Source organism: Homarus americanus, unplaced genomic scaffold, assembly GCF_018991925.1.
Source record: "Homarus americanus isolate GMGI-L3 unplaced genomic scaffold, GMGI_Hamer_2.0 scaffold24694, whole genome shotgun sequence".
NCBI classification, from domain to species: domain Eukaryota; kingdom Metazoa; phylum Arthropoda; class Malacostraca; order Decapoda; family Nephropidae; genus Homarus; species Homarus americanus.
The window spans coordinates 7,049,947-7,077,363 of record NW_024732780.1 but is presented as its reverse complement, the minus strand read 5'-3'; the positions used below and the strand labels follow the sequence as shown (position 1 = coordinate 7,077,363).

Below are 27,417 nucleotides of genomic sequence, written 5' to 3'. Positions count from 1 at the left end.
TATGTGTGTTCTGCATGATAACTTGATGAACTTGAAGTTATACTCCCTTGTGTTGGTGGTGTGTAATACCACCAAAAAATGGCCAAGGTTCACGTTTTCCATCCCTTTCAAGATTTTAAATCTCTATGAGATCTGCCTTATTGTCTGATAAGTTGTTACCTTTATACAACAGTTGGCTCATCTTTAGTTAATAAACTGCCAGAAGCCTCAAACAATTACAATGGAGGCTCAGAGGCTGTTAAATCCAACTATAGAAAGAAATGAAACACTCCAAATAGTCTTGAACTCCAGATGGTGGCAGAGGACTTTGTTCTACAGGAGTTAAATAAACTAGATCTCTATAAGAGCACAGGTATTGATAACAACCCAGCCAGGTTCTTAAGAGATGGTGCCACTATATCAAAAGCATTAGTATCACCTCTAATTAATCTCTCCATTACTGTACAGTAATACCAATATTATACCAGATGAGCATAAGTTTGTTAGAGTAACACCTGTCTATAAGAATGGGAACAAGTGTGAAATTGGTAATTACAGGTCAGTATCTTTTTGAAAAACAAAAGACCACCTATTATTATTACTGTATTATTATTATAATATTTTGTACAGCTACCAATCAGGCTTTTGGGGCTCCCACTCAATTGACACCAGGCTGATCCATCTCACTGACCACATCAGGACCCAAACAGCTCATGGAAAGTACAAAGGAATGGTAATGACTGACAAAAAGTGTTCAGCACTGTGGATCATGATGTATTATAAGAAAAACTGCAGGCTCTTGGCACTGGGTCTGTTGAAAGGTTTAAATTGTTATCTTAATAACAGGAAACAAATAATCATCGAAAATAATAGTCAACATCCATGCTGATAACCTGTAGAGTCCATAAGGGAGTATCCTAGGACCTTTGCTCTTCCTATGTTATACAAACAACATGCCCATTACTGTTAACTGTAAACCTTTGCTGTATGCTGATGACAGTGTTCTGTTAGTGTCAGGTAATGATCCACCACGTGATGCCTCTCATAACACCACCTGTGAGGGAGTTACTACACTACGTCAAGCCCCTCATAACACCATCTGTGAGGGAATTACTACACTATGTCAGACCCCTCATAACACCATCTGTGAGGGAGTTACTACACTACATGTCTGCTGTTCAACACCTCAGCGCACATGATCTACGTGACCTCCACTGTAAACATTAATCTGTATGTTCACTGTATGTTCCTTTACCTTTCTCTAATGAAGACTTTCGTTAAACCACCAATGTATGTAATAAGTCATTTATGTCTAATGTATACTTTCAGCCTTCGGGCTGCAGAACTTTTTTAATAAACTGTTAATTATAATTATTATTATTATTATTATTATTATTATTATGTTATAGCTAATGAGTTATCATCTGAACTGGAGTCATGTAAACAATGGCTCATAAACAACAAATTATCCCTACATCTTGGAAAGACTGAATCATTATTATTTGGATAAAAAAAAAAAACTCTAAAGAGTAAACAAATTCACTGTACAGTACTGTAAGAATGAACACATCTCAACAGTAACCTCAGTGAAGAACCTTGAACTAACTCTTGATTCTTGTTTATATGGAGATTTAACTGGAGAAAATTAGTCAATAAAAGTAAAGCTGCTCCCCGACTTACAACGGGTTAGGGACCCAAATCCAGGTCGTAAGTCGAAATGGTCATAAGTCGAAAATGCTTAAATAATACATAGAAAATCTAAAATGGGTGTCTCTTTTCCTTCTCAGCACCACAAAACTCTCACTTTTAAGCTTGCCAACCATTTTAAAGTGATTTACAAACGAAAATTTTGTCAGTACACAGCGCAATCACTGTCGTTGGGAATCGAAAATACGTAATTTTACAAAATTTTGGTACGACTGAGGCGGTCGCATGTCCGGGTGGTTGTAAGTCGAGTAAGTCTGTCATACTACTCCCCTGCCCTACTACTCCCCTGCCCCTCTCCCTGTCCCACTGCTTCCCTGCCCCTCTCCCTGCCCCTACTCCCCTGCCCCTGCTCCCCTGCCCCTCTCCCCTGCCCCCCTGCTTCCCTGCCCCTACCCTGTCTTTACCTAACAGCTGCTTCCCTTCATCTGCCCACACAACACAGGGAGAACAAAGATCACAGACAGACAGACACATTAAGTATGAACTTACTTAAGCTACTGAGGCTGATGTCTTCACTCTTATCGTCACAAACAGAGTTAGAGCGGCTGTCGAACCTGGTGTTTCCGAGGACCATGTTCTCTGGCAGTGTGCTGAAGGAGAAAGTACCACGTGAGGGGGAGAGGAAGTGACCTAACATAACACCTTGTTTCCATGCAACTACTGTAATTGTTGGCTTGGTTCAGGACATCACAAACCACCAGCTGAATTATAACAATAATAGTGTAGTAATAACACAATCAAGCTCTTATTTATAAAACAGTAAAATCACACTAATGTGTCACATACATTAAACAGTACAGTATATATGTTTTGTTTTCCCCAAATAAAGAAAGCACATGATAGTATTTAACTCATCACCACTTGTGTGGGTTAGTTACCGTATGTTTACCTGACGGCAGCTCTCCAGGCTGTAGCTTCTCTCCCGGCTGACATCAGGTAAATTACAAGCAGGTTTTATGACTGGATGTCCTTCCTATTGCCAACCCACTTTTACAGAGCAGAAACTAGGCATTATAAGAGGACTTCCAAGCATCCTCTACACTAGCAAGGCAGATCACTACTCCCTGAGGTAATTAAAGACAGTTCTGGCCTGACTTGGAGGTGCCTGACTCAGAAGGTAACATCACTGACAGTAAACATGTCTACCTACTTCTTGGTGGGTATACTCTTGCCCAGCATCTCTGACAGTTTATTGATGACAAAGTCTCGATCCCCAACATCAATGAAAAGGAAAGTGTTGGAGCAATTGGTCTGCGTGGTACAGATGAAGAGGGCGTGTTTCACCATGGTGTTGCCCTTAACACTGTCCACACGCTCCACGCTCTGAACGTCTCGCAGCGGACACACGATGCTCACCAGGTTGGAAATCTGAAGGGGGTGTTTATGAATCAAATATTGGTCTTCTACTACAATACTGTACATATATCAAATTTAAATTATTTACATATACTGTACTGTACTGCACTGTACTGTACTCTAAAGAACATAATATCTACTCTGTGTATATTATGTTTATTGTGTGATCAAAACCCTTTCTACAGCACTGTACTGTATGCAAGAAGTAGGTGTTTGAACTATACATGTATACAGTAAAATATTTTTGAGGGGTTAAAATTCATACATTTCTATGAGTCATTCATGGTGGACAACAGCTACCCAGGACATGCTCGTGGTAGGCTAACCTTACTGAGCTGTGAGGCGTTACGGTTATTTTTGAACTTGTAATTTCGGGTAGACATATGTAACCGTCTCCATATTTTTTTTTCACTATGTTACATCCACACACAATCTTACATGCAGAATGTGGAGTAAAAAAATATCATAAAGTATAAAACATAAAAAGGAATAAATTTTCTTCACGTATCAAGAGTTCAAGCTAAGCGGGGATCTCGTGCGTGTAGACAAATGACTGACAAATTTCGTCGTCCAACCGGGAATAGAGTAATTTTTTATTTTATTTGGATTTATTCTCACATTTATTGGTGCAGTAGAGTATAATTATATTACATTATCTTATCCCTCATAGGAGTTGGTAAATGGAGGGAAGTCAGTTTCAGAGTTGGTAACACTGTTCATATCATCAGCTGTTGTGGTCAAGGCCAAGGCACATTGGTATGAATCTGGCGCGTTGCTACAAATTATGTCGGCGATTATACTTACACAGTACTGTATATAGACATCTGATGGTCCATAAAAACTGTTGGTCTGACAAGGCTCTGGTCCCAAGGGTGCCAGAAAATCAGTGGACTACCTGTACCTTGATTATTGGAACATCACTGGAGGTGTATATAGAGGGATCTTGTTTAACAGCATATTGTCGGCATCACTGGGATTACTGAACCTTGAATTAAACAAGTGAACAGGGTATTAAAGTGGGTACAATATACCTTGCTATCAAAACATATGTAGCTGAGAGAGACATAGAGCGTGCCACTGATGTAAGCCTTCCTATACGGTGCCCACAGAGAACACGTTGTTGATCCGTCTAGCTTCTCACTCAGGGGTAATCTGCGGAGACATAACAAACTGAAGATGAAAAACCCAATCATAAATAAGTTCATAAGAATACTTGTGGGAATAATTTCAGACTGGTGCGCTACAGAGGGTGACTCAGTTAGGGAGAACACACACAATATAACTTACAAGTATACGGTATAATTACAATTTTTCATCACAAACTTGTACGTAATTTTATAGATAATATTAATGGACGCAAAATACCGACCTGAACTTGCTGCGGTACATGTCCGAGTGAGCTCTGGCATCCAGGTCACGCTTCAGGAACGACGGCTTCTTTGGCACCTTCTTGCTGTTAGGAATATCATCACCATTAAAGATACAGTGTAAAGTAATGGTACCACAGTATGGTAGTGAAACACCTGATTCAGTGTCCTGTTATTCATACAAAAAAGTCAGGTCAGCGGTAGTGGGCGGAGCTATGTCACGTCCCTCCATTGGTCAGCTGGTGTCGCTGCTGTCGACTTTCTCCATCACGGCTGTATGACAATTTTACCAAACATATAACTGTCTGTCTGTCTGTCTGTCATTAAACAGGCTAATAAGTGTTATATAGCCTAGAGTACTAATTTTCAAACAATAATTAGCCGTCATTATGCCATTACACATACTGTACATGTTTACCGGGTGAGTGACTGCAATGCTGAAGATTACTGTAGTGTCAGGAATAAATAAATATTGTTCAAAAGTTTTTACCATAGGGTAGCGTCTCTCTTGCTCCTCCCTCCTCCTCCTTCTCCTCTTCCAACTCCCACTCCTCCTCCCCCTCCTCCTCCTCCTCCTCCCCTCCACCACCTCCTCCCCTTCCTCCTCCACCACCTCCTCCAGCCTGGGAGACAAACTACCAGGGACTAAATACAGTGATAATAAGTCCACCAAGTTTAATTTTAGCAGCACAACACTTAATAAAAATCCTAATCAATGTCTTAGTTAGAAAAAGGACTAAAAATATTGGATAACCTGAAGAATTTCCATCCCAGTTTATTTCACCTAAAAGTTAACTTTTTACTTACTTTTATCCTCTTCACCACTGATCGGCTCGTTAGCCGCTTGGGTGATCAGTCACGTCTCTGTTATGCACTGTTGGCAAGTACTAAGCATGAACCAGCTCCTGAATGCACCTGAACCTGCTCCAGTATTGGTCAAGTCTGGTCTTGAAAGAGCTCACACTCGGTGCCGTCACAACACTCTCTGGTAGATTGTTCCAAGAGTTTACAACTCTCACTCGGAAAAAGTTTGCCCTCACAGTTTTCTGGACCTGCGGCTTCTTCAATCTTGAGCTGTGACCCCTTGTGGGGCGAGCGTCCGCCAGCTCCAAGTAAGGACACTCGACTGAGTAGTGCCCCTTGAGATGCTTATACACCTCAAATAGGTCACCCCTTGCCCGTCTGTAGTATAAGCTAGGCAAGTTCAGGCACTCCAATCTCTCAGGGTAGCTGAGGTGCTGAAGTGCAGGCACCACCGATGCTAACCTAACTTAGCTCTCCTAACCTAGCCTATCCCATCCTAACCTAATTTATTACACTGTATATCCTAACATTATGTAACCTAACCTCTATCCTAAGCTACCCTAATGTACCGTAATCTAATTTATCCTAACCAAACTGATCCTATTCTAACATATCATAGCTTCTCCTCACCTAACTTCATCCCTCAAATACTATTAGGGTGGTTAATCTTCAGGTGAGACAAACTGGGATGGAGATTTTTCAGGTGCACCAAAAAATTAGTGTTATAAATATTTAGGTTCCGGATAATTATGCTCTTAAAAATGGCTAAATATGAATCCAAATATACAGCAAAAATTGAGGATATACAGTATGTGTGTACCTTAAAATGAGTCAATAACTTACTCTACGGTACATTTTCTCAGTAAATTTACTGCCTCAGACAGGATGTCACCATAAGTAAGATTTCTTAAAGAAGATTAAATATAAAATACACAACACCTCTGTGTCAGGAGCCAAACAAGGAACTGGTGGACCCCGAGCAGCTATAAACTGGCAAATCGCTTGGTTGAACACGAACCAATCACATACAGTTCTAGTCCATTGGCCAAGCAATTATGGTCTAGCCTAACCACAGCTTGATTCTGAGCCATATAGACTTAAGTACATATGTTCCTTTTGGACATTATGACTTTAAATATCACAGAAGGATTAATAATTTACCTGTATTATGTCACAGAGTTTTCCTAAAATATGCCTTATAAAACAAAAACTACTGTACAGTATATGAATATGCACTTTAGCTCATAAATTACTAAAATATGTATTTGCATATGTATATATGCAAATACATAATTATCAGGACTCTTAGTTTCCTCTGGGTGGTCGTGTAATTTATTCCATACTACTTTAATAAACTAAACTCTGATCGCCTTGTTAAAGAGATTAGATGACTTTGTAAAGCAGATTACACGCCTAGTTCAGGAGATAAGATACTAACACACATAAGTGAATCACCTTCCTTTGTCAGTGAAATCAAGTCCAATGTTAATCTTTTATTTGTCCAGTAAAGCATCATCACCGCCACCATTTTCCATGCTTGGTTTGGTGAACTATGATTACCCGATGTCATAGTTGCCATCGCTCAAAGAAGGCAATTTTATGGCTGGATGACCTTACTATCACCAACCCAGTATTACAGAGTGTTATTTCAAGTGTTCTCTTAACTGATAAGGCCTGGTCCCTACTCCACTTCCTGAGGTAATTAAAGATTATCACCTGCCTGCCTCACCCACACTCACAATAAAGACATTTCTGCCATTAAACCGTTTCCAACAGCTCAAAGACACCGTAAAGTCGAGGTCAAAAGTTCGTCCCTTCCCAAAATAAAGCAGCGTCGACCCCAAACGAGCTTAACCCTTACGCCCCGGGCTAGGGTGCCGCCGGCCATAACCCCGCAGGGTAAAACGCGAAAAATCAACTTTTCCAAAAATAATTTTTAACCTTCATAAATGATAAAACAATAAAAAAAACGTAAGAAAAACTATACATTGTCCCTCTATATTCTTCAGTGGCACCTCAGTGATGAGACAAATAAGGGGAAAGTTTTTTTTTACATTGAGCGCTCACTGTCACTACACACTTAGGGGTCACTTACCCGCTTGCCATTGTGTCCGAGTTGGCCAATTATGCATTTCTTTACTGATCATAATGCTTATTTCCCATAAATAATTAATTTAGACTTCATTTTATTAGCATTACTCTTCATAATAAGTTTTCAGCGACACACACACACACACACACAGTCAGTCATCAGGCTTTATGTTTGGGAGAGCACGTACGTCATACAAATAATTATCGGAATAATAATTCCAAAAATAAATACATTTATAACATAATTATCTAGTAATACTAAACTAAAATAAAACTACACAACTTTTAGTAATATTACTTTGATACAACATGATAAAAGAGACAAATAATGAAAATAAACAAACAAAAGAAGTTATTTACCAAGAAGCTTCCCTGTGGCGAGTGTGGTGTGACAGGCAAATAATCTACGGGGAACCTGATAACCTGCTCTGGGCATTTAAGCGGTGGCGGGGGAAAAGGCGCTCTGGAGCATCACCGGGGCCTAAGGAGTTAAAACAGCACAACACTTTTCCAGAATTGTCACAGTAAGCTCACTCTTTCCGAGACCCTGTACCGCCGGCCCAGACCCCAGCTGAGTAAAACCGTCTCTTCATATATCTTGCCTGTTTAGAGAGTGGCCGGTCTGTTTGTGTCTTCAGTATACAGTTCTCGTCATTGCAAGGCATTTCAGCAGATTTTATTTATTTTTAAATCTTGAAACAAGTAAAAGGACATGAAGACAATAGTGAACATTAGAGGTTATACCAGGGGTGGGTGGGTGGGTGGGTGGGTGGGTAGGTGTGTGGGTGTGGTGGGTGGGTGTGTGGAGTGTGTGGGAGTGTGTGTGTGGGCGTGTGTGTGTAAAAGAAACTGTTTATAATGTAACCATGCCAGCAGCTCTCAACTCCTAAACTTGCACAGTACATTAATTCATGTTTTAAGTTCTGAGGTTCACGGCTGGCTTTGACACTGATATCTTAGGTCATGGACTTAATCTAAGAGTCTTCTCTAAAACACACACACACACACACACTACTGTACAAATTCTGAACCTCTGACACCATCCCTTAACTGGTCAACTACACTGGTAAGGGCCACACAGTACTGCCTCTTATACTCATCATGGGGAACACGCAGGGAGGTTGTCACTGGACCGTAACTCACCTCACTTTTGTCAACAACTCCTTATCTTCTGAAAACTCTTCATCGTTGATTAACCTGAAATATAATAAATGAAAAGCAATTAATAAAACTTACAAGGAACAGGTTTAAGTGAGTGTGTGTGTGTGTGTGTGTGTGTGTGTGAGTGGTGTTCCTACATATTTTTGGGGCACTTCCCTGTCACTTTCTCCACTTATCTCCCAACACTTTCTCTTACAGTACATACAGGGATATAAACAAATACACACTGGTATATAATCTCACTAAACAACTCTACACCATTACCATCTGTACAGGAAGGAAAATGAATAACTGACCCAAATCCACTTCCTCTACCACCCCTTCACTGTGAGTCACTTGTAAGTGGAAATACCGTGTAGATAATAATCAAATCCTATAACTGTGCTAAATAAAGTGCTATACTTGTCAGTCTAACTATTGAGTTGTATTGTTTATTTATTAGTATATCTCTATGTCTGGTTCCTTGTGTAAACTGCCTTTATCAATCTCAACGCTTATCAGTTTATTAGCCATTATTGACCTTTATTGTCCCTTGGGAAATACCTGCCATATTTGGTAGGAGTCACACTGGATAAAACACCCTTCTCATATCCAACTCGGGGTGAGGATTGAACCCAGGACATGGTAGTGAGAGGTATGCTTGTTACTGGTGTACCATACACATACATCCCAGCAGCTCTAGGCCCTACATACTCAAAAGATATTTACATTATTTATTCCTTTATTTTTTTCCTTACCTTTTTCCGCCCCAAAGATAAAAGACAAGATCAAACCCGTGCAATAACAACTTGTGCATATTAATATTAAAATGAGGAAAAAATAGATAATTCCAATGATGCAAAAATTCAAAATATAAATGTAATATGCATGATGAACTATGGCAACTGATACAGAGTTCACGCAATTCACCCTTTAACTCCACTATCTTATTTTTGTTTTGTATCTTTCCTATTCTTATTTTCACACCTCTTGAGCTTTTTTCCCGCTATAATGCAGGATGGTCAGAATCACGACTATTTTCTCTCATGTTTGTTGAGTAAAGGCAGCAAGTGAGGGACAGCCAGCCTCATGTTCTCAGACTGGGAAGAGGGAGCACGTCAGACCTTGAGCAGATGATGATCCCCTCTCTCTGCTTGGTATAGTTTAGTCCATCTAAATGCAAGACCAGTGACTATTCATGATACAAAATACGTCAATTCTGAGAGCCACAACCAAACTCCTGCACCACGAACCCTGACACAACTTGTAAATAAAGTCAAAATTTCAAAATAATCAAAAATTCCATAAAACTTGACTTGTGTTTTGGGGACATCAAGGTTAATGAGTGACCTTCAGAGGCAACACCAAACCACTGAATGTGCTTCTGATGGGTGGTGCTGGCTGGAGTGACTGGGATTTACCAAGGTGTCTGGGGCCTCGTTGTGGAAAGGAAATACCATAACAGAACACATTCATGACAGTAATAAAAGCAACATTGAATGGCAGCAAAAGATAGAATACTCCATGTATTTGTTTGCATTCGACTGTAGCCATCCTGTACAATGTTGGGTAAGACTTGAGTGAAAGACATGTGGATTTACGAACACAAAAGACAACAAGAAGTATCCCAAGAGTCACTTACTGTTTCATGGCCATGTTAGCGAGCTGTTCCATCAACTCATAAGTCTCCTTCTTCCTCAGCAACATTGAGAAGTAATGCTGTAATAAAACGTATCTATTAATTAACACTGAACTTCCCACAAATAGACTAGTTGGTTCTTATGACTCAATCTAGTATTCAGAAAGAACTGGTATAAACAGTATGGAGGTTAATGATTAGTTTTGTATATTTAGAGTGTTTTGTTCCTGATGCACTTTGGTGACTGAGTCCATATAAATAAGCATGGACTTGAGGATAGAAGAAAGACATTGGCATTCACCTCGTGGTCCCGAGTCGACACGCGTATACTGTCGGGGAAGATGAGGGCGTTGGTGCAGTCGAGCAGCGTCACGTCCCTCCAGCGCACGATGACGCGCGTTTCTTTACCGAGGAGGAAGGAGTAGAAGCAGAGGTAGTTGACGCTCAAGTACAGCCAACCTTGCCTCGGCAGACGGTTGTGCCAGTAACTGCAACAAACACGAGTGATAATGCATACAACGTTCATGACCTGTTGTGTAAGACAATTCCACCCCTGAAAACATATCATTACTGTTCTATTAATAATAACACAATCCTTGTCAATTCTCATTTTCATTATACTGTACCATCATCATCATCATAAGTGTCATTATTATTTCTATAAGTTTAAGGAGAGACAAACACCACCCACCTGCAGGAGTAATAGTTAACAAGCTTCTCTCCCTCAGGCATATTGAACAACTTCTTAAACTTGAAAGAAATGGCTTTAAATGTATCTGAATCTGGATCTGAAAATAAAAACCAAATAAATGAGAGTAACGTGATCACCACCCGACAGATAAACACTAAAATACGTAGTCAATAAACTGTCTCTCTACCTTCCTCCTCCCGGGGACACAACCTGACTCAAGCTATTTACACGATACTCAAGATTATATAAATTATTAGATAATCAGTAAAGGTGACATAAACTTCCACCCAAATTTCCAGATCGGAGGTCAAAACTCTTAGTGTGTAAAAATGGAACTCCTGGTTATAAAATTCTACAAGATATTGACAAGTACTCCAGCAGATCATATTAATTACAGCTCCTCTTCCCCCCACTGTTACTCCCTCTTTCACCACACTTCTGCTGCATCCTCTTCTTGCCCACTACAGAGTACATGATAAACACTGTACGACCATAACTCCACTACTGAGTATAAAAATAACTAGTTTATACAGCAAGCCCTGACAATTCGTGGATTTTTAATTCGAGGACCTTGATTATTTGCGGATGACACCCTGGATGTACCCAAGAATGCCTCAGGTTAGTTTTAAAGTTGGTAATCTTAGTGGCCGGGACAGGGAGCCATTCGTTATAGAGACATACAAATAAATAATAATGGAAAAATCCTCTCACAAATAATCAGAAGCAAGACAACCAAAAATATTAAAAATATTAGTCTACCCTCAAGTCAATTCCACGCTTTCCCATAACTTTAATAACAAAGCACGGTGTTGACTTGAGGGTAGACTCAAAAAGGCAATATACATTTCTTTGCACATGAGTAAAAATGTACCCCCTTCCCCTGGTCAGCAAATGTTATTTACCGATTTATTCGAGGCCAGTTTGAGAACCTAACTCCCACGAATTTTAAGGGCCTGCTGTATATTTTTCAATGTATACATGTACCAGTATATCTAAAACACGACAAGAACTTCACAATATCACCACCAACTCAAAATTACTGTACAATACCAGCACACCTAAATAAATAATCAAACAGTAGTATACAACTATATCTACAAAGTGTATGAATCAGAATTACTGTACCTGGGGTGTTGTGCGGATCCGTCACGATCGAATTGGCGACGAGAGACTCGATTTTGCACCGAACAAAATCCGAGACGTCCTCATCCTTGTCGAACGTGGCCAGGATGCTCATGAGGTTACGCTCCAGCCACGCCCAGTTCTCATCTATCTCTTCCTTCTTGAGAGACACGGCTATAACTATGAGAGACACCAACAACAGTCACATTACCTATCTAAGTCCAGTCAGAGTAAACATTCTTCAAACATTCTATTCTAACATTATTTCTGGTAATCAAAGTAAACATTCTAAGCTTATTTCTGGTAATCAAAGTAAACATTCTAAGCTTATTTCTGGTAATCAAAGTAAACATTATAAAACATTCTATCCTAAGCTTATTTCTGGTAATCAAAGTGAACATTCCAAGCTTATTTCTGGTAATCAACTAATACTGCACCACTCATTCATAAAATATAAAGCTTAATTAGAGAAGTGTGAAGCTTGGTAAACAATAACCATCAATGAGAATATAAATAGTTACGCAAGATCTTCCCACAACAGTGAACGACGACTTTGAGTGAGGCAGAGAATGTGGGATAAGAGAAGGAAGGACTGTGGAAGAATGATAAGATTAGAGAGCGGCAGGAAGACACTCAAACAACACCCCTTCACACACACGCACGCACACACACACACGCACGCGCACACACACACACACACACACACACAGGTCTGGTGAGGCTCGAACAATCAAAGGGTTCAGCATATCTCAGTTGTATACAGTATTCATATTCCTAATTATATTGCTAACTATGAAGCCAATGTCCCATCTACCTACACCTGCATCACCAAATAAGATAATCCAGGTAGAATCCCATGAAATATATCTGTATTAAATCTATTAACAAACTTACATTCATCAAAACCTCAAATACAGTACTGGATTATTTACTCAGTCTTCCCCAGTCACCATCATCTTATGGCCATTTTCCACGCTTGTGTGTACAGTATATTATATAAATCAAATATTAAACCTGAAGGAAATATTTACTGTAATATATTTCTGAGGAAGGTGTCTGATGCAAGATTCGAAATGGAGGCGGCTTAGTGTCAAACACAGAGTCCAGAGTCCCCACCAACAGTCCTGCAAGGCCCCGTGATGCAGCACTACCTGACCCCTTCCTCTGCTGCAGGAGGAAGTATGTGTTGGCCACCTCTGTGTCCCTGAAATCACATATAAATATTATAAATTAAAATAGATACAGTAGGGTCGGGATATGTCACGAGATAGGGTCCAAGGATGTTCGCTATATACTAAATCGCGATATATAATTCCATGTAATCAATGGGGAAAATAGGGTTAGGTTCTGGAGGCCACTAAAAGTGACTAAACTTGACATAAAATGGCACAGTCTAAAGTTAGTTGAATATAAATTGCATTGCTGGAATCCTTGCAAGACAGCAAATAATTTGAATATAGTATATGCATTATATATTTTGCACAAGAGATAAAATTTTAGTCCTTCAACTAAAAGGTACAGTATTAATTAGTACTAAAATGTTTATGTCTGTTGTAAACTATAACATGTTTATATTTAAATTAATCACTATCTCACAAGAATTCCAGCAATGTTAATTATATTCTCTTAAGTTAATTCATTGACATTTTATAAGAGAAAAACACAAACTCCCCCTATATGACAGATAAATAAATCCCACTAAGTAACCATTGCCTGGCTCCTGCCCAGCTGTCGTATAATTCAACTCTTCTCTCCAGTTCTGGCAAGAGTGAAAGTGGTCTTAGGCTTAAAGGGTTTATCTTATAAAATGTCACAGACTAAAGTTAGCAGAAAATAAATTTCATTGCTGGAATCCTTGCAAGACAGTGAATAATTTGAATATAGACATAATATATTTTTCACAGGAGATAAAAATATTTAAACTTATATTTTTGGGGCTATTTAGGGACTGTTTGTGAGTGTTTCTGACTTTATACAGTTTTTGGCTTCATGTGAGGTCGCAGGAACATAACCCCACGTAAGTTGTGAGTCTACTGTAAATAAATTTATCACAATACAGTGGTCCCTCGGTTAACGAACGGTTCGATTAAAAAAATTTCGGTTAACGAATTACCTCCCATAAGGATCTTGAATTTGGTTAACGAACAAAACTTCGATTAACGAAATCCTTACGACAAACACGTTTTCTTGTGAGCATCAGCTGATGGGCTAGTCTGCCAATTCAGTAATCTGTTCTATGTTTACATTCGTTTCCAGTGGAGTAAATATCAAGAAAGTTGTGATCTTTAATATTTTTGCATTTTTTATATTAAAATTATTAGTCATTTTAAAATGTAGTTAACATATTGATAACATATGCAGTACAGGGAACTAGTTTTTTGTGCACCCATCAGCCGCTTGACTCACCCACCAAAGCCTGTGAGCTGGAACCACTACCCAATATCCCATTGAAACAATGGATTCGTTAACGAACAACTCTGTGGAACAAATTGTGTTCGTTAGCCGAGGACCACTGTACCTGTATACGTATTGGAAAATTTCGATAATTTTGGTAGTACCGTGAGTGATAAGTTTGAAATATTTCCTGCCCGATTTCCTCGCTGAAATAAAAAAAATTATCGCTATACAGTAGAAGTCCAAAAAACTGACTGCTTGGGGATTGGGTGGGTCCGGATTTTCCGGATTCAGGCAGTACTTTTAATATTCAAATTTAAGGAAGAATAAAGAAGAGATGAACAGGTACATTTTGAGAGTTTATTCATAAGCAAATAAAGCATGCTTCATTTATCAAAACCAACAGTTTAAAGAAAATAAAGTCAACACTTGACAAAAATGTAAACAAACTGTCTAATACCATGACGAGTCTTGAAATTCAAGCCATCCATCACTAAATGCTCACTCTGATTCAATGTCCATTTGCTCCTTAAAAGACTTTCTTTGGCAATACATCAGCCCAAAATTGCCATACCTTCTGATCGCTTTAACAAAACCATTCGTGCAACACTTTATCAAGATTTTCTAATTTGGGCCAATGTAAACTTTTTTCTTTCAGCAATTTTATTGTAACTCAGAAGAAGTTGTGAATTCTAATTTTATTCTTTTTTATATCATAAATTGTAGACTTCCAATGTCGTTTGTTTCCATTAGAACAGTATTGCTCACCACGTTCTAGTTTCTTAATTATTTCAAGTTTGTCACCTAATTCAACGTGTTCTTTCTTCATCCAACGGTTTATCTAGTTTAGGAGCCATTATTATGGGCTTGTACTCTGTAAATGGAAAGAGTAGGACCCAAATTACATATGTTGTCAAAGTTTGATTGCGTGGTTTTAAAGTGCGGCTTATCGCTGGTCGCCATATTGTCGCTGTAGGCGTTCAGGCATGCACACATACACACAAAGATTTATAGTGCTCAAATTACATTTGAGGACAAGCTAATTACAAAACTAACAAAATTAGCTACCTATAATTTACAATTACTTTTATTATTAGAATTATGTAAATTAATTTTTAAGGAATTCATTCATTCACGTACCATAAAAGCCCGCCGCAAATTGTAAGTTTTTGAAAAAGTCAGGGTTCGTGGTCCGATTTCATCCGGATTTTTGACCTTTACTGTATATAAATAGGAATGTTGATAATTTTGGTAGCTGCATATAAAAATCGTTATATAAAGTCACTATATATCCGACCCTACTGTACTGCATTACCCACATCAATTATATAAAAATAAGGTAGTGGTTCAATATCTGCCAACATAAAAAAAATATTAACATGCAACTTAATTATATGATAAAAACATTTGTCTCATTACTGTAAGTACAGTATGAAATAAACGTTCTTCTTTGTGTTGTCATGAATGAGAACATGATTGTAATTTTATGTAAAAACTTGAGCTTTAATTGGACAACATTGTCACCCATAGCCTTCACTAACACCATCTGTTTACTCAAAAAAGAAAAAATTCAACTCACTAAACAATTACAATGATACAGGTTAAGGAGACAAGATGCCAACTTATTTGGAGATACTGTTAATGTGTCAATTTACTGAATGTTTATTTTAATTTAAAGAAGAAAACTAATGGGAGAAAGAAGAAAAGAGTTAACTTAGCACTGTACAGTATGAATGTCTCCTGTAGCCTTGTAAGAACATGAGTATAGTAGACCTAAACCCCAATACTGTGACTTACAAAACAAATTTAACCTGATGAAAGATTACCTATGATTACAGTATAGTGATGTACTAGGTTCTGTTTGTCTGTAATCACTAATGCGTTAGGCCAGTTGCCTGTGTAGGATCCCTCCATTGTTCTTGATAATTTTGTCAAGAGCTATTTTGAAAGCAGTATTGTTCTCTATTCCACAGGTTGAGCTGGTAGACTGTTTCATAGATCAACCAGCCTCTGTGTGAAGATGTTCTCTATTCCACAGGTTGAGCTGGTAGACTGTTTCATAGATCAACCAGCCTCTGTGTGAAGATGTTCTCTATTCCACAGGTTGAGCTGGTAGACTGTTTCATAGATCAACCAGCCTCTGTGTGAAGAAATATTTCCTTATACAGTATTCATTTTGCATGATAATTAGGCAAGCTTGTAATTATGTCCTCGTGTTGGTGGTGCATGACGTCACAAAAGAAATGTCCTGGGTTCACGTTTTCCATCCCTTTCATTATTTTGAATGTTACATTGAGATCTGCTTTGTGCTGCATCTTTTCTTGGGATGTTAAGTCTTTCTGAGGTAGGGTTTCCATGCCTGTATACAGTAATCCAGACTGAGACCACTGGGACGTTCTTGAGATTTGCTTTAAAATTTCCAGATCTCAATTTGCTTTTCTCACTAATGCCCAGTGGCACTTGTGACTTGTTCTGCCGCCTTCAGTGAATGATTCATCATAACGCCCAGATCTTTCTCCTTATCAGCAGTATCCAGGAAAGTGTTAATAACAGAATAGTTGTGATTAGGGTTATTGTATCATTGTAGGGTCTTGCATTTCATATGTTAAAGAGCATTGCCAGCATTGAGACCATTTAACAGCTCATGCAGGTCTTCCTGCATTGTTGCGACATCGTCTTGATTTAAACCTTCCCAAATATCTTTGTGTTGTCTGCAAACTTGACAATAGGGCTTGATATATTTTCATGTCATTTATGTATATCACAAACAAGGTGGTCCATGGATAAAGCCTTGGGGGACTCCTTGAACTTTCATGCAGAATGTACTGTACTCTATTCTTTGTTGCCTATCTTTCAGCCAATTGTTAATCTCGTCAAAATCTTGCCTGTGATGCCATTTGCCTGGATCTTAGAGCTAGTCCAGCGTGTGAGTTCGTCAAATGCTTGGAGAAATCCCTGTACTGTACAACACATCCACGGTGAGCCTTGGTCACGTAGTCTGTTACTGTTTCAAGGAGAGCGTGAGTAAGTTGTCGGACAGGATTTTCTTTCCATGAAACCGTGTTATGATGCGTTGATTAGACTGTGTTCGGTCAAGTGTTGGATGTTGGCGTCCTTCAGATATTCTCAAAGAGTTTGCATATATGTAATGTTAGGCTCATCGGCCTGTAGTTTTTCTGTACTTTTCCTGCCTTTTTTGTATACTGGGGTGACGTTGACTAATTTCCAGTCCTCGGGCTTTATCCTGATCCAAAGATTTCCTGAGTAAGAGTCATAGTGGGATACAAATCTCGTTTCCACCTTTATCACCTTGGTCTGTGCTCCATGACTGTGAAGTGATTAGTGTACAGTAACTCTATAACTCAGAAAACAGCTAGCAAGTGTCCTGCCGACTCTCCCACCTCTGGGGAAAAGCTTTAAAGAAGAACGTGTCTCTGGAGATAAAGTTAGACATTGTTAAGCAACAGACTCGATTATATTAATGTGGTGAGTGTTGTTTATTTTTTAATTTACAGTCCTATTTTCTGTGTTACATGTCTGTGTCAGTCAGGCAGGAACATGTCCCATTAAAACCAATTAAAAGGATCCCAATTTCGTTAACTTGATTTATGTTAAAGCTTAGGAACGTAAGTCTATAGTAAATAAAGGGATACCTGTACCTGTACAGTAAAACCTCGTTAAAACCGGACTAATAGGGGGAAGGGGTTCGTTTTAGCCGATTTAAAGGGAATTATTTTATAATATTACATTATATTTCAAAAGAAATGCAGTGAGTTTGTCCTTAGCCTTGTGTATGTCTGAAACTGTTTGCTTTTAACACCATACTCGTCACAAACTCCAGCCACGAAGCACCAGCCTCTAACTTCCTTATAAGCTCCAGTTTCTGGTTCAGAAAGGTCACATACTTCCTCTTCTGAGTATTACTCCCCTTGAAGACATGATGTATAATACAAGGCTGACAGATGCCTTTGAAATACCAACGAAATTGCAGGGCAACACAACACTGATACTCGAATATATTTCAACAATGACTGGCGGTCTGGCGTAGCGCCATCTATCGGACAATCCCAGAACCAGAAATTTGATACGGACAGTCCTCGCTTAGTTCAGATTTCGTCCGATTTATCAATCGGATTAAAGGGTCCAATTAACGGTCAACTGTATTAAGTAAGCTGAAGTGCTAACATGGCATCACTGGGTAGAACGATCATATTTATTTATGATATGAATTTGGGAAAAATAAAATTTGAAAATTGCAAATCTTCCACCCTATTTTAGGGTGTTGTTGAGGTAAGAAATACAGTTATCTTCTATACAGCCACTCCTCGACTTACGACCTACTGACTTATGACCACCCGGACATATGACCACACCGATTCGTATAAAATATTTTTCAAATTACGTATTTTCATGTCCCAACGTTAGTGATCGCTGTGTACTGACAAAACTTTTGTTTGTAATTCCTTTTAAAATGGCTGGCAGCGTAAAAGTGAGAGTTCTCGTTGTGCTGAGAAGAAAAAAGACACCCATTTTAGATTTTCTATGTATTATTTTCCGCATTTTCGACTTACGGCCAATTCGACTTCACGACCGTTAAATGGGTCTAATAACCCGTCGTAAGTCGAGGACTGACTGTATTTTACTTTTCCTCAGGTTTTACAACAAAACACCATAACTGATAACCATCTCGTTCTTCTCCAAAAACATTTGGAACAAAATACAGCAACACTCAATGACAGTTCTTTGACTTTTCTTAAACTCAACATACCGTACAGTACTGTATAATAAAAATATTATATTTGACGAAAATGGTCTGGCCTTATCAGCAACTTGGAGAAATATAAGTTTTGCCAAAATAATTTTTACATCCTAAATTGGCAGAGGAAGAAGATAGCTAAACATGACTTTACCACCAACATAGAAAGGAATTTTGCTACTTTAGAGGATTACAATGGAGAATAACTGTAATAATTTAGATTAGGTTTGGTATGTTAATTTTCTTTATTTTATGACTGATAAAATATAGAATGTGGTTGCATCTAAAAAATCTAACATTCTATCACAAAAAGTAAATTTGGCAAACAGAGGCAGCTCCTCCCAAGACAGAAAATGTATTATATCTGTGCTGTATAAACATAAAGGCAAATATCACAAAACATATGCCTCCTGCAGTCAGTTCTTGGGGCTAAGGCTTTTTATGGAGAAATGACCCTAACTAGTGACGACAATGAATCCTTCCAAAGTGAGCAGGGCTTCAAAGGTGAGGGAAAATGTGGTTAAAACACACAATAATTCAAAGCTGACCTAACCTTTCTTAACCCAGGAAAGTCAAATCCTATAAAAATTATCTTACTTAATCAATGGCAGAGGAGAAAATGTGATTCTCTTCTTGTTTTCAGGCATTTTTGGTGTTTAGGTCATGAGGAGCCATAACATTAATGAACTCTATGTGAAACTTTTGCATATATATGAAAATGTCCCTCTGTCCTCTGATTCGTCCAAAAGTAGATCAGGGAAAATTCATGTGAAGAGATTTGAATACAGTGGTCCTCGGTTAATGAACGGTTCGATTGAAATTTCGGTTAACATTACCTACCATAGGATCTTCAATTCGGTTAACAAGCTTGACTATGAAATCTTACAAAAAACATGATGGGCTAGTCTGCCAATTCAGTAATCTGTTCTGTTTGCATTCGTTTCCAGTGGAGTAAATATCAAGAAAGTTGTGCTCTTTAATATGTTGGCATTTTTATATCAAAATTATTAGTAATTTTAAAATTTAGTTAACATATTGATAATATATGCAGTAAGGGAACTAGTTTTTGGCACCCATATTGTAGACTCACCCACCAAAGTGTCTGTTTAACTTTGTTGACAGTGGAGTGAACATCTATTTTGTTGGGTCTGTTTAACTTTGTTGACAGTGGAGTGAACATCGATTTTGTTGGTGTCTTGAATATTTTTGCATTTTTACATTCAAATTATTGGTCATTCTGAAATTTAGTTAACAATTGATAATATATAGCGCAGTGCCGTGTTGATTTAAATAAAATAATCTTGAATTACACCTAGTGAACATAAAATTTTATTGGTGAAATTACTGCATCAAGCATGGGTCCCCTGAAAGGTGATTTCTCATCCATCCCCACTTCCTTCTCTTCTCCCTTCTCCTCCACCCCCACTTCTAATTCCCATCATCATCATCAACCAGGAACCTTCTACATACACACCTCAAAGTAAGTGTACTTTACTGCATTTATTTCTTTTTACTTTGTATGTACTTTTCGGCGAGCTGGAACCAATTACCCAATATCCCATTGAAAGAATGGATTCGGTTAACGAACGACTCTGTGGAACGAATTGTGTTCGTTAACCGAGGGACCACTGTATAAGGTAATGTATGAGAACTCCGCTACCACCAGAAAAAGTTTACGGATGTTTCATTTTTTTACAATAAAGTAAGTCCTCAATAAATGACGTCTCGTTCAGCGATATTCCACTTTAATGATGGCCATGAATTAAGATCATCTCACTGTATACGACCAAAAAATTAACTTTAATGATAATCAGCGAATATCCATCAATATCCATTGGTGGAAATATTTTTTAACTCTAGTGAAAACTATGGGTTGTATATACTCAAATTAATCAATGTCTTGCAAGGATTCCAACAATGAAAATTAGATTTTTCTGTGTCAAGTCAGTGACATTTTATAAGGAAACATTATTTAACCCTATGAACCATGCATTGCTACCTTCACTTGTCAGTCTACTCATGCACCACCACACAGCCAACCCACTCACTACAGCCCTCTGACTGGTTCTTTGTCGATCGTAAACTTGCCATCACACGGCTCCATGAACCAATGAATTAAATGACTACTCAGCATCGTACATTGTACTTATAGTGTTTTTTGTCTTATAGTGAGAGGACAGCACTACCATTTAGACTGAACTGTGTTATGGTGACTGTGAAGTGCTTGTCTTCTGTTACTGTGAAAATTATATTAGCAGTGTCAACCGCGATCACTGTTCTTATGTTATCATATTTCGCTCTGTTTTTGTGACTGTGAAGTGGATTGTATCTTTAAAAATGTCTGGGAAGGGCCAAGGCATCCAAGACAACCATGTCTCTGAGGCGAAACTTGACATTATGAAGCAGCATGAGACTCCCCAGAGGCTGTGTGGGAGTCAAGGTCACATCTCCACTCCACCTACAAGAGCCTTGAAGGGGACATGTGTTGATGATGAGGCTTTATTCATTATGATGTGGTGAGTGTTGTTTAATTGTGTTGTACTGACAGAAGTATTGCAGGAATTTTGGGGTCGGTGATACATGTGTGTCTGGGGACTGGCTGGGAGTGTATACCATTGAACCCCATGTTATAATGCTCCCTACCTACAGTATTTCACTTAGCAATGGGTTTTCAGAAACCTAACCCTATCATTTATTGAGGTTTACCTGTATGTTCTTTATCAATATTGTAAGTATTTTAAGAGGGGTGACATTTACTAGAACCTGACCTAACCAACCCAAAAAACCTAACCTGACCTGACCTAACCAACCCAAGAAACCAAACCAAACCAAACCAAACCAAACCAAACCTAACCTAACCTAACCTAACCTAACCTAACCTAACCTAACCTAACCTAACCTAACCTAACCTAACCTAACCTAACCTAACCTAACCCATATTAAACATAAAATATTATACCTATTTTGATATCTGGTACCAATGAAATCATCTTTGTTGAAGCATCATGGTGTGATTATTACGGTTTTTTGTGGATGCGAGAGAACGCGTGGACCAAGCCAGTCGGCTGTAAACAAACAGCAGACGACAATGTGCACTAACTCAGCAGATGTTTTTGAGGAATATTTACAGAAAGTACTGTAGTTAATTTCTTCGCGTACAAAGCACATATAGACATAATTTTAAGTGTCATATGATCAGTTTTTCACCGTTGTTTTAAGAACATAAGAACATGTAAGAAAGTGATACTGCAGGAGGTCGACTGGCCCATACAGGGCAGATCCCTTTCACACCCATCCCAGCACTTCCATGTGCCTATCCAACTTCGTCTTGAAGCTCCCCAGCGTCCCCGATCCTACTATAGCACTCGGTAGCCTATTCCACATATCCACAACTCTATTACCAAACCAGTGCTTGCCCATATCCTTTCTGAATCGGAATTTATCTAATTTAAAGCCATTTGTTCTAGTTATTTCGTTATTATTGAGCTTCAGAACATCTTCCATTTTACCCTTGTTAATCCCACTTACCCACTTGTACACCTCTATCATATCTCCCCAAACTCTACGCCTCTCTAATGAATGTAAGCCTCTGCTTACTCTCGCACTTCATCCTTCATACCCTGTCCACTACAGGTGATTTATGATCATACATTGAGAAGAGTAAAAAAAAAAATAATTATACAGTAATTAAAATAAAAAGTTGTTGCCTCTTAAAATAGCTACGATAATAATAAGAATATGTGGGGAAAAAAATGAGCCAAATTTAATAACTCCTTCTGCTGATAGAGGTGTTCTCAGAAATTACCAAATATAATATCACCAAACTTGAAAATATGTTTAGCAAACTTAAAATCCATCAACATTGCTGTACAGTATCTTAGTCCTGTCTAGATAATGGTAAGAATTTTGCTGACATAGGTTAGGTTAGGTTAGGTTAGGAAAGATTTGATAGGGTTCTAAAGTTTTTTGTGTGTGTGTGTTTTAACCCCATATTTTCCCATACCTGAGTTTCGTCCACTTTGGAAGGAATTATTGTCTTTGCTAGTGTTAAAGGATAATATATCTCCATAAGCCTTAGCCCAATAAAGGACATTCATTCAAAATCAAAACAAAACACACGAGAATTCCAGGTTATGTATAAAACGATTCTTTATCAAAATTAGTATATAAAAAAGTGACATTTAACTTCACACCTGAGAACAAAAAGGTGAAAAAGATGCACCTGACACCCATACAGTAGTGGTGCCACCCATCCCTTGTCTTAGTGACGTATAACTACCAACCAGTCGTTAAAAACACCCTTCCCGATACCCCCACTTAACTACTAAACCAACACATGATACCACTTACCAGAACCCCCCAGCCATAAGGACTTCATCAGGTTTGACCCACATGGTTAAGTAAAGTTATCATACGGGTTATACACCACAGCTCTGCCTCCCTCCAGTCATTATCACCTGTGGTTGTTGAGCCTCACTCTGTTGATGTCCGGTTTACACTTTCCTCCTACAGGTGGCGGCTCACTACCCCGCCAAGTCTGAAATACCACCAGTTACTACTACTACTACTACTTCTACTGATGCTACTACTGTACTACTACTACTACTATTACTACCACTACTATTACTACCACTACTATTACTACCACTACTATTACTACCACTACTATTACTACCACTACTACTACTACTTTTGCTGCTAATACTACTTCTACTACTACTACTACTACTTTTTTTAATTGGACTCCAGCCTCCCCCAATAGCCACACCTTCGCCGCCATTTTATTACCTTAAATTAACTATCCAGGTCAGCGCCGGATTAAGCTTAATAGGGGCCTGAGGCACAGATCAACTTGGGGCCCCTACCCTCAAGGTATATATATATAGCAAGAACAAAATATACCAAAATTTATCAATGATTTCATCAATATTAAGCTTCTGCAAAATAACACATTCTATGTTCGTAAGAGACAGAAAATTGAGACGTTGCTAGGACATCGTTAAACGAAGTTCATGTTTTATATGCTTCAACTTCGAGAATGTTTGGATTTGGGGGCCCCTTAGAGTCGGGGGGCCTGAGGCCAGTGCCTCAAGTGCCTCATGGTTAATCCGGCACTGACTATCCTAATACATAAGTAGCTACCCTGGCTGTGTTGAGTTAGTTGAGCCGCAGATCTACGCGGCATTCAGTCGATATCTACGACTGCTGTCGGCTTTGGGGCCGATGCTCTCGTTCCCCTGAGGCAAAGCAATGCAGACCTAATCAGAGAGGACAGTCGACATCTCAACCAGGCTGTAACACAACTTTTGGGCTGCTGCTTCCGTTCAGATAACACCTCCGCTAGTCTGGCGTAGAAGCGTCTTGCAGTTGGTCCCATCCCGCCAGAGGTTGTGAACACCAGAGGAATGAAGCTGTCTTGATCAACGTTCTGAATTCTTTCCCCATATGCCCTAATCTTGTCGTTCTCGTTCCTCCTGTGTGCAGCATCTAGAGCTAGGTTGCGGTGACATGCAGCCATGTGATTAAAAATCCTTATGTCAAAAAAGGCTCGCTGTCAGGGCCGGTGCAAGATGATTTGGCGCCCTAGGCAAGCCTTTAGATGTGCGCCCCCTTGAAAGTTTTGATAAGCTAATGTAGGTACAGTAACCCATTACTACATTGTTTTCATCTTGTGGCTTTATTACATCACCCATGCAAATAACCAATTATTGTTATTTCATTAAGTCAATAAATTCTTGACGTAAACTTCAGAGGTCAGGTAACCTTGCCTCACCCCGACAAAGACAGGGAAGGGGCGGCTCAGCCGCCCTGGCAGTAAGGGAGGGGAGGGGATGGTGGGGTTGGGAGAAGGGTTCCTCAGATGTCAGCCTTCAGGTCACTGCTCGACAGTTCTCCAGGCCGCCAAAGATAAGGACCCGGGTTAGTCCCTCCGGGGGGTTAACGAATAATATTAAAAAAGAAAACACAGTCGGCTACCGTCTACCTACCCTCGCCTCCCTCCGACCCCCCACCCTTCTAACATCCTGCTCCGACCCTCCACGGCTCCACCACAGTGTCCACCACAGTTTTCCCTTCATTTTTAATTTTATCCAAGTTTGCCCTGAATTTGTGGCGCCCCCAGATGTTGGCGCCCTAGGCGATCGCCTAGTTCGCCTAGTGGGTAGCGCCGGCCCTGACTACAGGAGGAAAGTTAATAAGACGAAATGACTTTGATTCCACCCTATCTAACAGTTGGACAGAGGAAGAGCCACCCCAGATATGAGAGCAGTACTCCAAGTTAGGGCGAATGAATCCCTTATGTACGTACAGTACTTGAAACAACTGCTCAGGAGTGAAGTAGCTGTGGCATCTGTACAGCATTCCCAACTTTCGGGAGGCAACTTTAGCAATGTTCAGGATGTGTGGCTTCCATGACATATTAGAGGAAATGGTCAGGCCTAGCATATCCATTTTAGAATTTGGCAGAATGATTGTGTCCTGAAATGTGATTGGTGGGAGATCATCTAATTTGGAAAGGTGTAATTGGTAAATATTGAGTTTTATTACTCTTGAATTTAACCAATTTTATACCTCCCCATTCAGAGATGCTGCACAGATCCGCATCATGTACACACACACACACACATATATATATATATATATATATATATATATATATATATATATATATATATATATATATATATATATATATATATATATATATATATATATTGTAGGAATTCGTGGTATAATGTTGTCTAGCACTCAGGATGGATGGAAACTCTAAGGTGGTTTTCTTGTATAATATAAGTTATATGATAGACAGTCTGGCGCTGGAGGTGCCGTGTGGCACCAGCGTAGCTAGGGGGGGGGCGGTCCGCCCCGGGCGGCACTTTTGGGGGGCGGCACTTTTGGGTCTGCTCATCACCCATATCTGCAGCTACTGGAGACGTTAATCCATCCCTTTGTATCGGCGGCAAGTTAATCCTTGTCGTGTCTGACCTAACACCTGACCCACATCATCACGGCCACGTCATGAGCTACACCCTTGCTATGAGGCCCCCCGCCACACACACAACCTGTAACCTGTTGAGGATTAAGGAAACAACTTCAAACAAGTACGCCAGTGAGCTCATGTGGTGTGGGTCAGGTGTTAGGTCAGACACGACGAGGATTAACTTAACGCCGATACAAAGGGAAGGATTAACGTCTCTAGTAGCTGCAAAACCATGCAGTCTCGGGTCATAACAGTTCATGTACAGCCGACCAATCCACCAGTTACAAGCAATTCACTTCAGTTCTGCACAAGTCTCCATCGTGACAAGACGAGGGGAGGCTAGACGACTTTTAAGTTCTCTTGTGTTTTCGATCCAGTTATTTACTTCGTTGGAAGACATAATACTATAAGGTAAGAAATATTAAAGCATTGGTTAAAAAATATTGATGTGACTTTTGCTGCGGTACTGAGATTAAATATTAAGATTTTGTTTCACAGCATTGCGATTTTATACTAAGACACTATCCTCAATGGGGTACAAACAAAAGCCCCCCCGACAAAAGCCCCCCCGACAAAAGCCACCCAGACAAAAGCCCCCTACTTTGATCGGGGTGGCTTTTGTCTGACAACAGTAAGGGCTTTCAAAAGTTACGGACATAATTAAATAGTTGAGGGTAAAATATACTGTTCTTCTCTGTGGTTAATTATTGGTTAGGTTAGGGTTAGGTTAAGTTAGGTTAGGTTGGGTTAGGGTTAGGGTTGTCAGACAAAAGCCACCCCGATCAAAGTAGGGGGCTTTTGTCTGGGTGGCTTTCGTCGGGGGGCTTATGTCAGACATCCATTTTCACTGTACTCTGAGTCTGTAATTTTAGATTAAGTTGCTACTTTTTACATTTCCATTGTATTACATTGATACTAGTGTCATTATACCGTGATTTTAGATCATACTCAATAAAAGATAACGGTGCAGTACAATTGTTTTATGTAACGGATTCCTAACCTAACCTAAAATAATATATATATATATATATATATATATATATATATATATATATATATATATATATATATATATATATATATATATATATATATATATATATATATATATATATGCACAATAACCACTGGAGAAAGGAAAGACAAGCAGCAAGTACTTTCGTTTAATACATCCTCAGGCAGAGGATGTATTAAACGAAAGTACTTTGTAGTGGACGTCTCCCCTACAAACTAACTGCGCAGCAGCCCACCACCTGCTATCACATTCCAATGTGCCGCCTTCCCTAGCAACCAACCAGATGTTACCGTATCTTAGCAACGAAACTATTCACCGGCTACTTCTCGGGTTTTCCCACCATGACTCATAGCCGCTGCTGGGTGTATATAAGCTCT

General features: G+C 39.2%; 1 protein-coding gene across 1 annotated transcript in view; it reads right to left on the bottom strand.

The window, feature by feature from the left end:
- The window catches only part of LOC121869008 (TBC1 domain family member 9-like), a 41,226-nt gene extending 17,676 nt beyond the window's left edge, over nt 1-23,550 (bottom strand). Inside the window, exons 1-11 of the mRNA XM_042370069.1 lie at nt 23,397-23,550; nt 12,928-13,100; nt 11,900-12,076; nt 10,775-10,871; nt 10,385-10,571; nt 10,087-10,163; nt 8,448-8,501; nt 4,412-4,495; nt 4,074-4,194; nt 2,837-3,054; nt 2,176-2,276 (exon numbers count right to left, since the gene is read on the bottom strand). Coding sequence (XP_042226003.1) covers nt 2,176-2,276; nt 2,837-3,054; nt 4,074-4,194; nt 4,412-4,495; nt 8,448-8,501; nt 10,087-10,163; nt 10,385-10,571; nt 10,775-10,871; nt 11,900-12,076; nt 12,928-13,100; nt 23,397-23,440 — 1,333 coding nt within the window. The 5' untranslated portion in view covers nt 23,441-23,550. The remainder of the gene's footprint in view (nt 1-2,175; nt 2,277-2,836; nt 3,055-4,073; nt 4,195-4,411; nt 4,496-8,447; nt 8,502-10,086; nt 10,164-10,384; nt 10,572-10,774; nt 10,872-11,899; nt 12,077-12,927; nt 13,101-23,396) is intronic.
- Between the last annotated feature and the right edge of the window lie 3,867 nt (nt 23,551-27,417).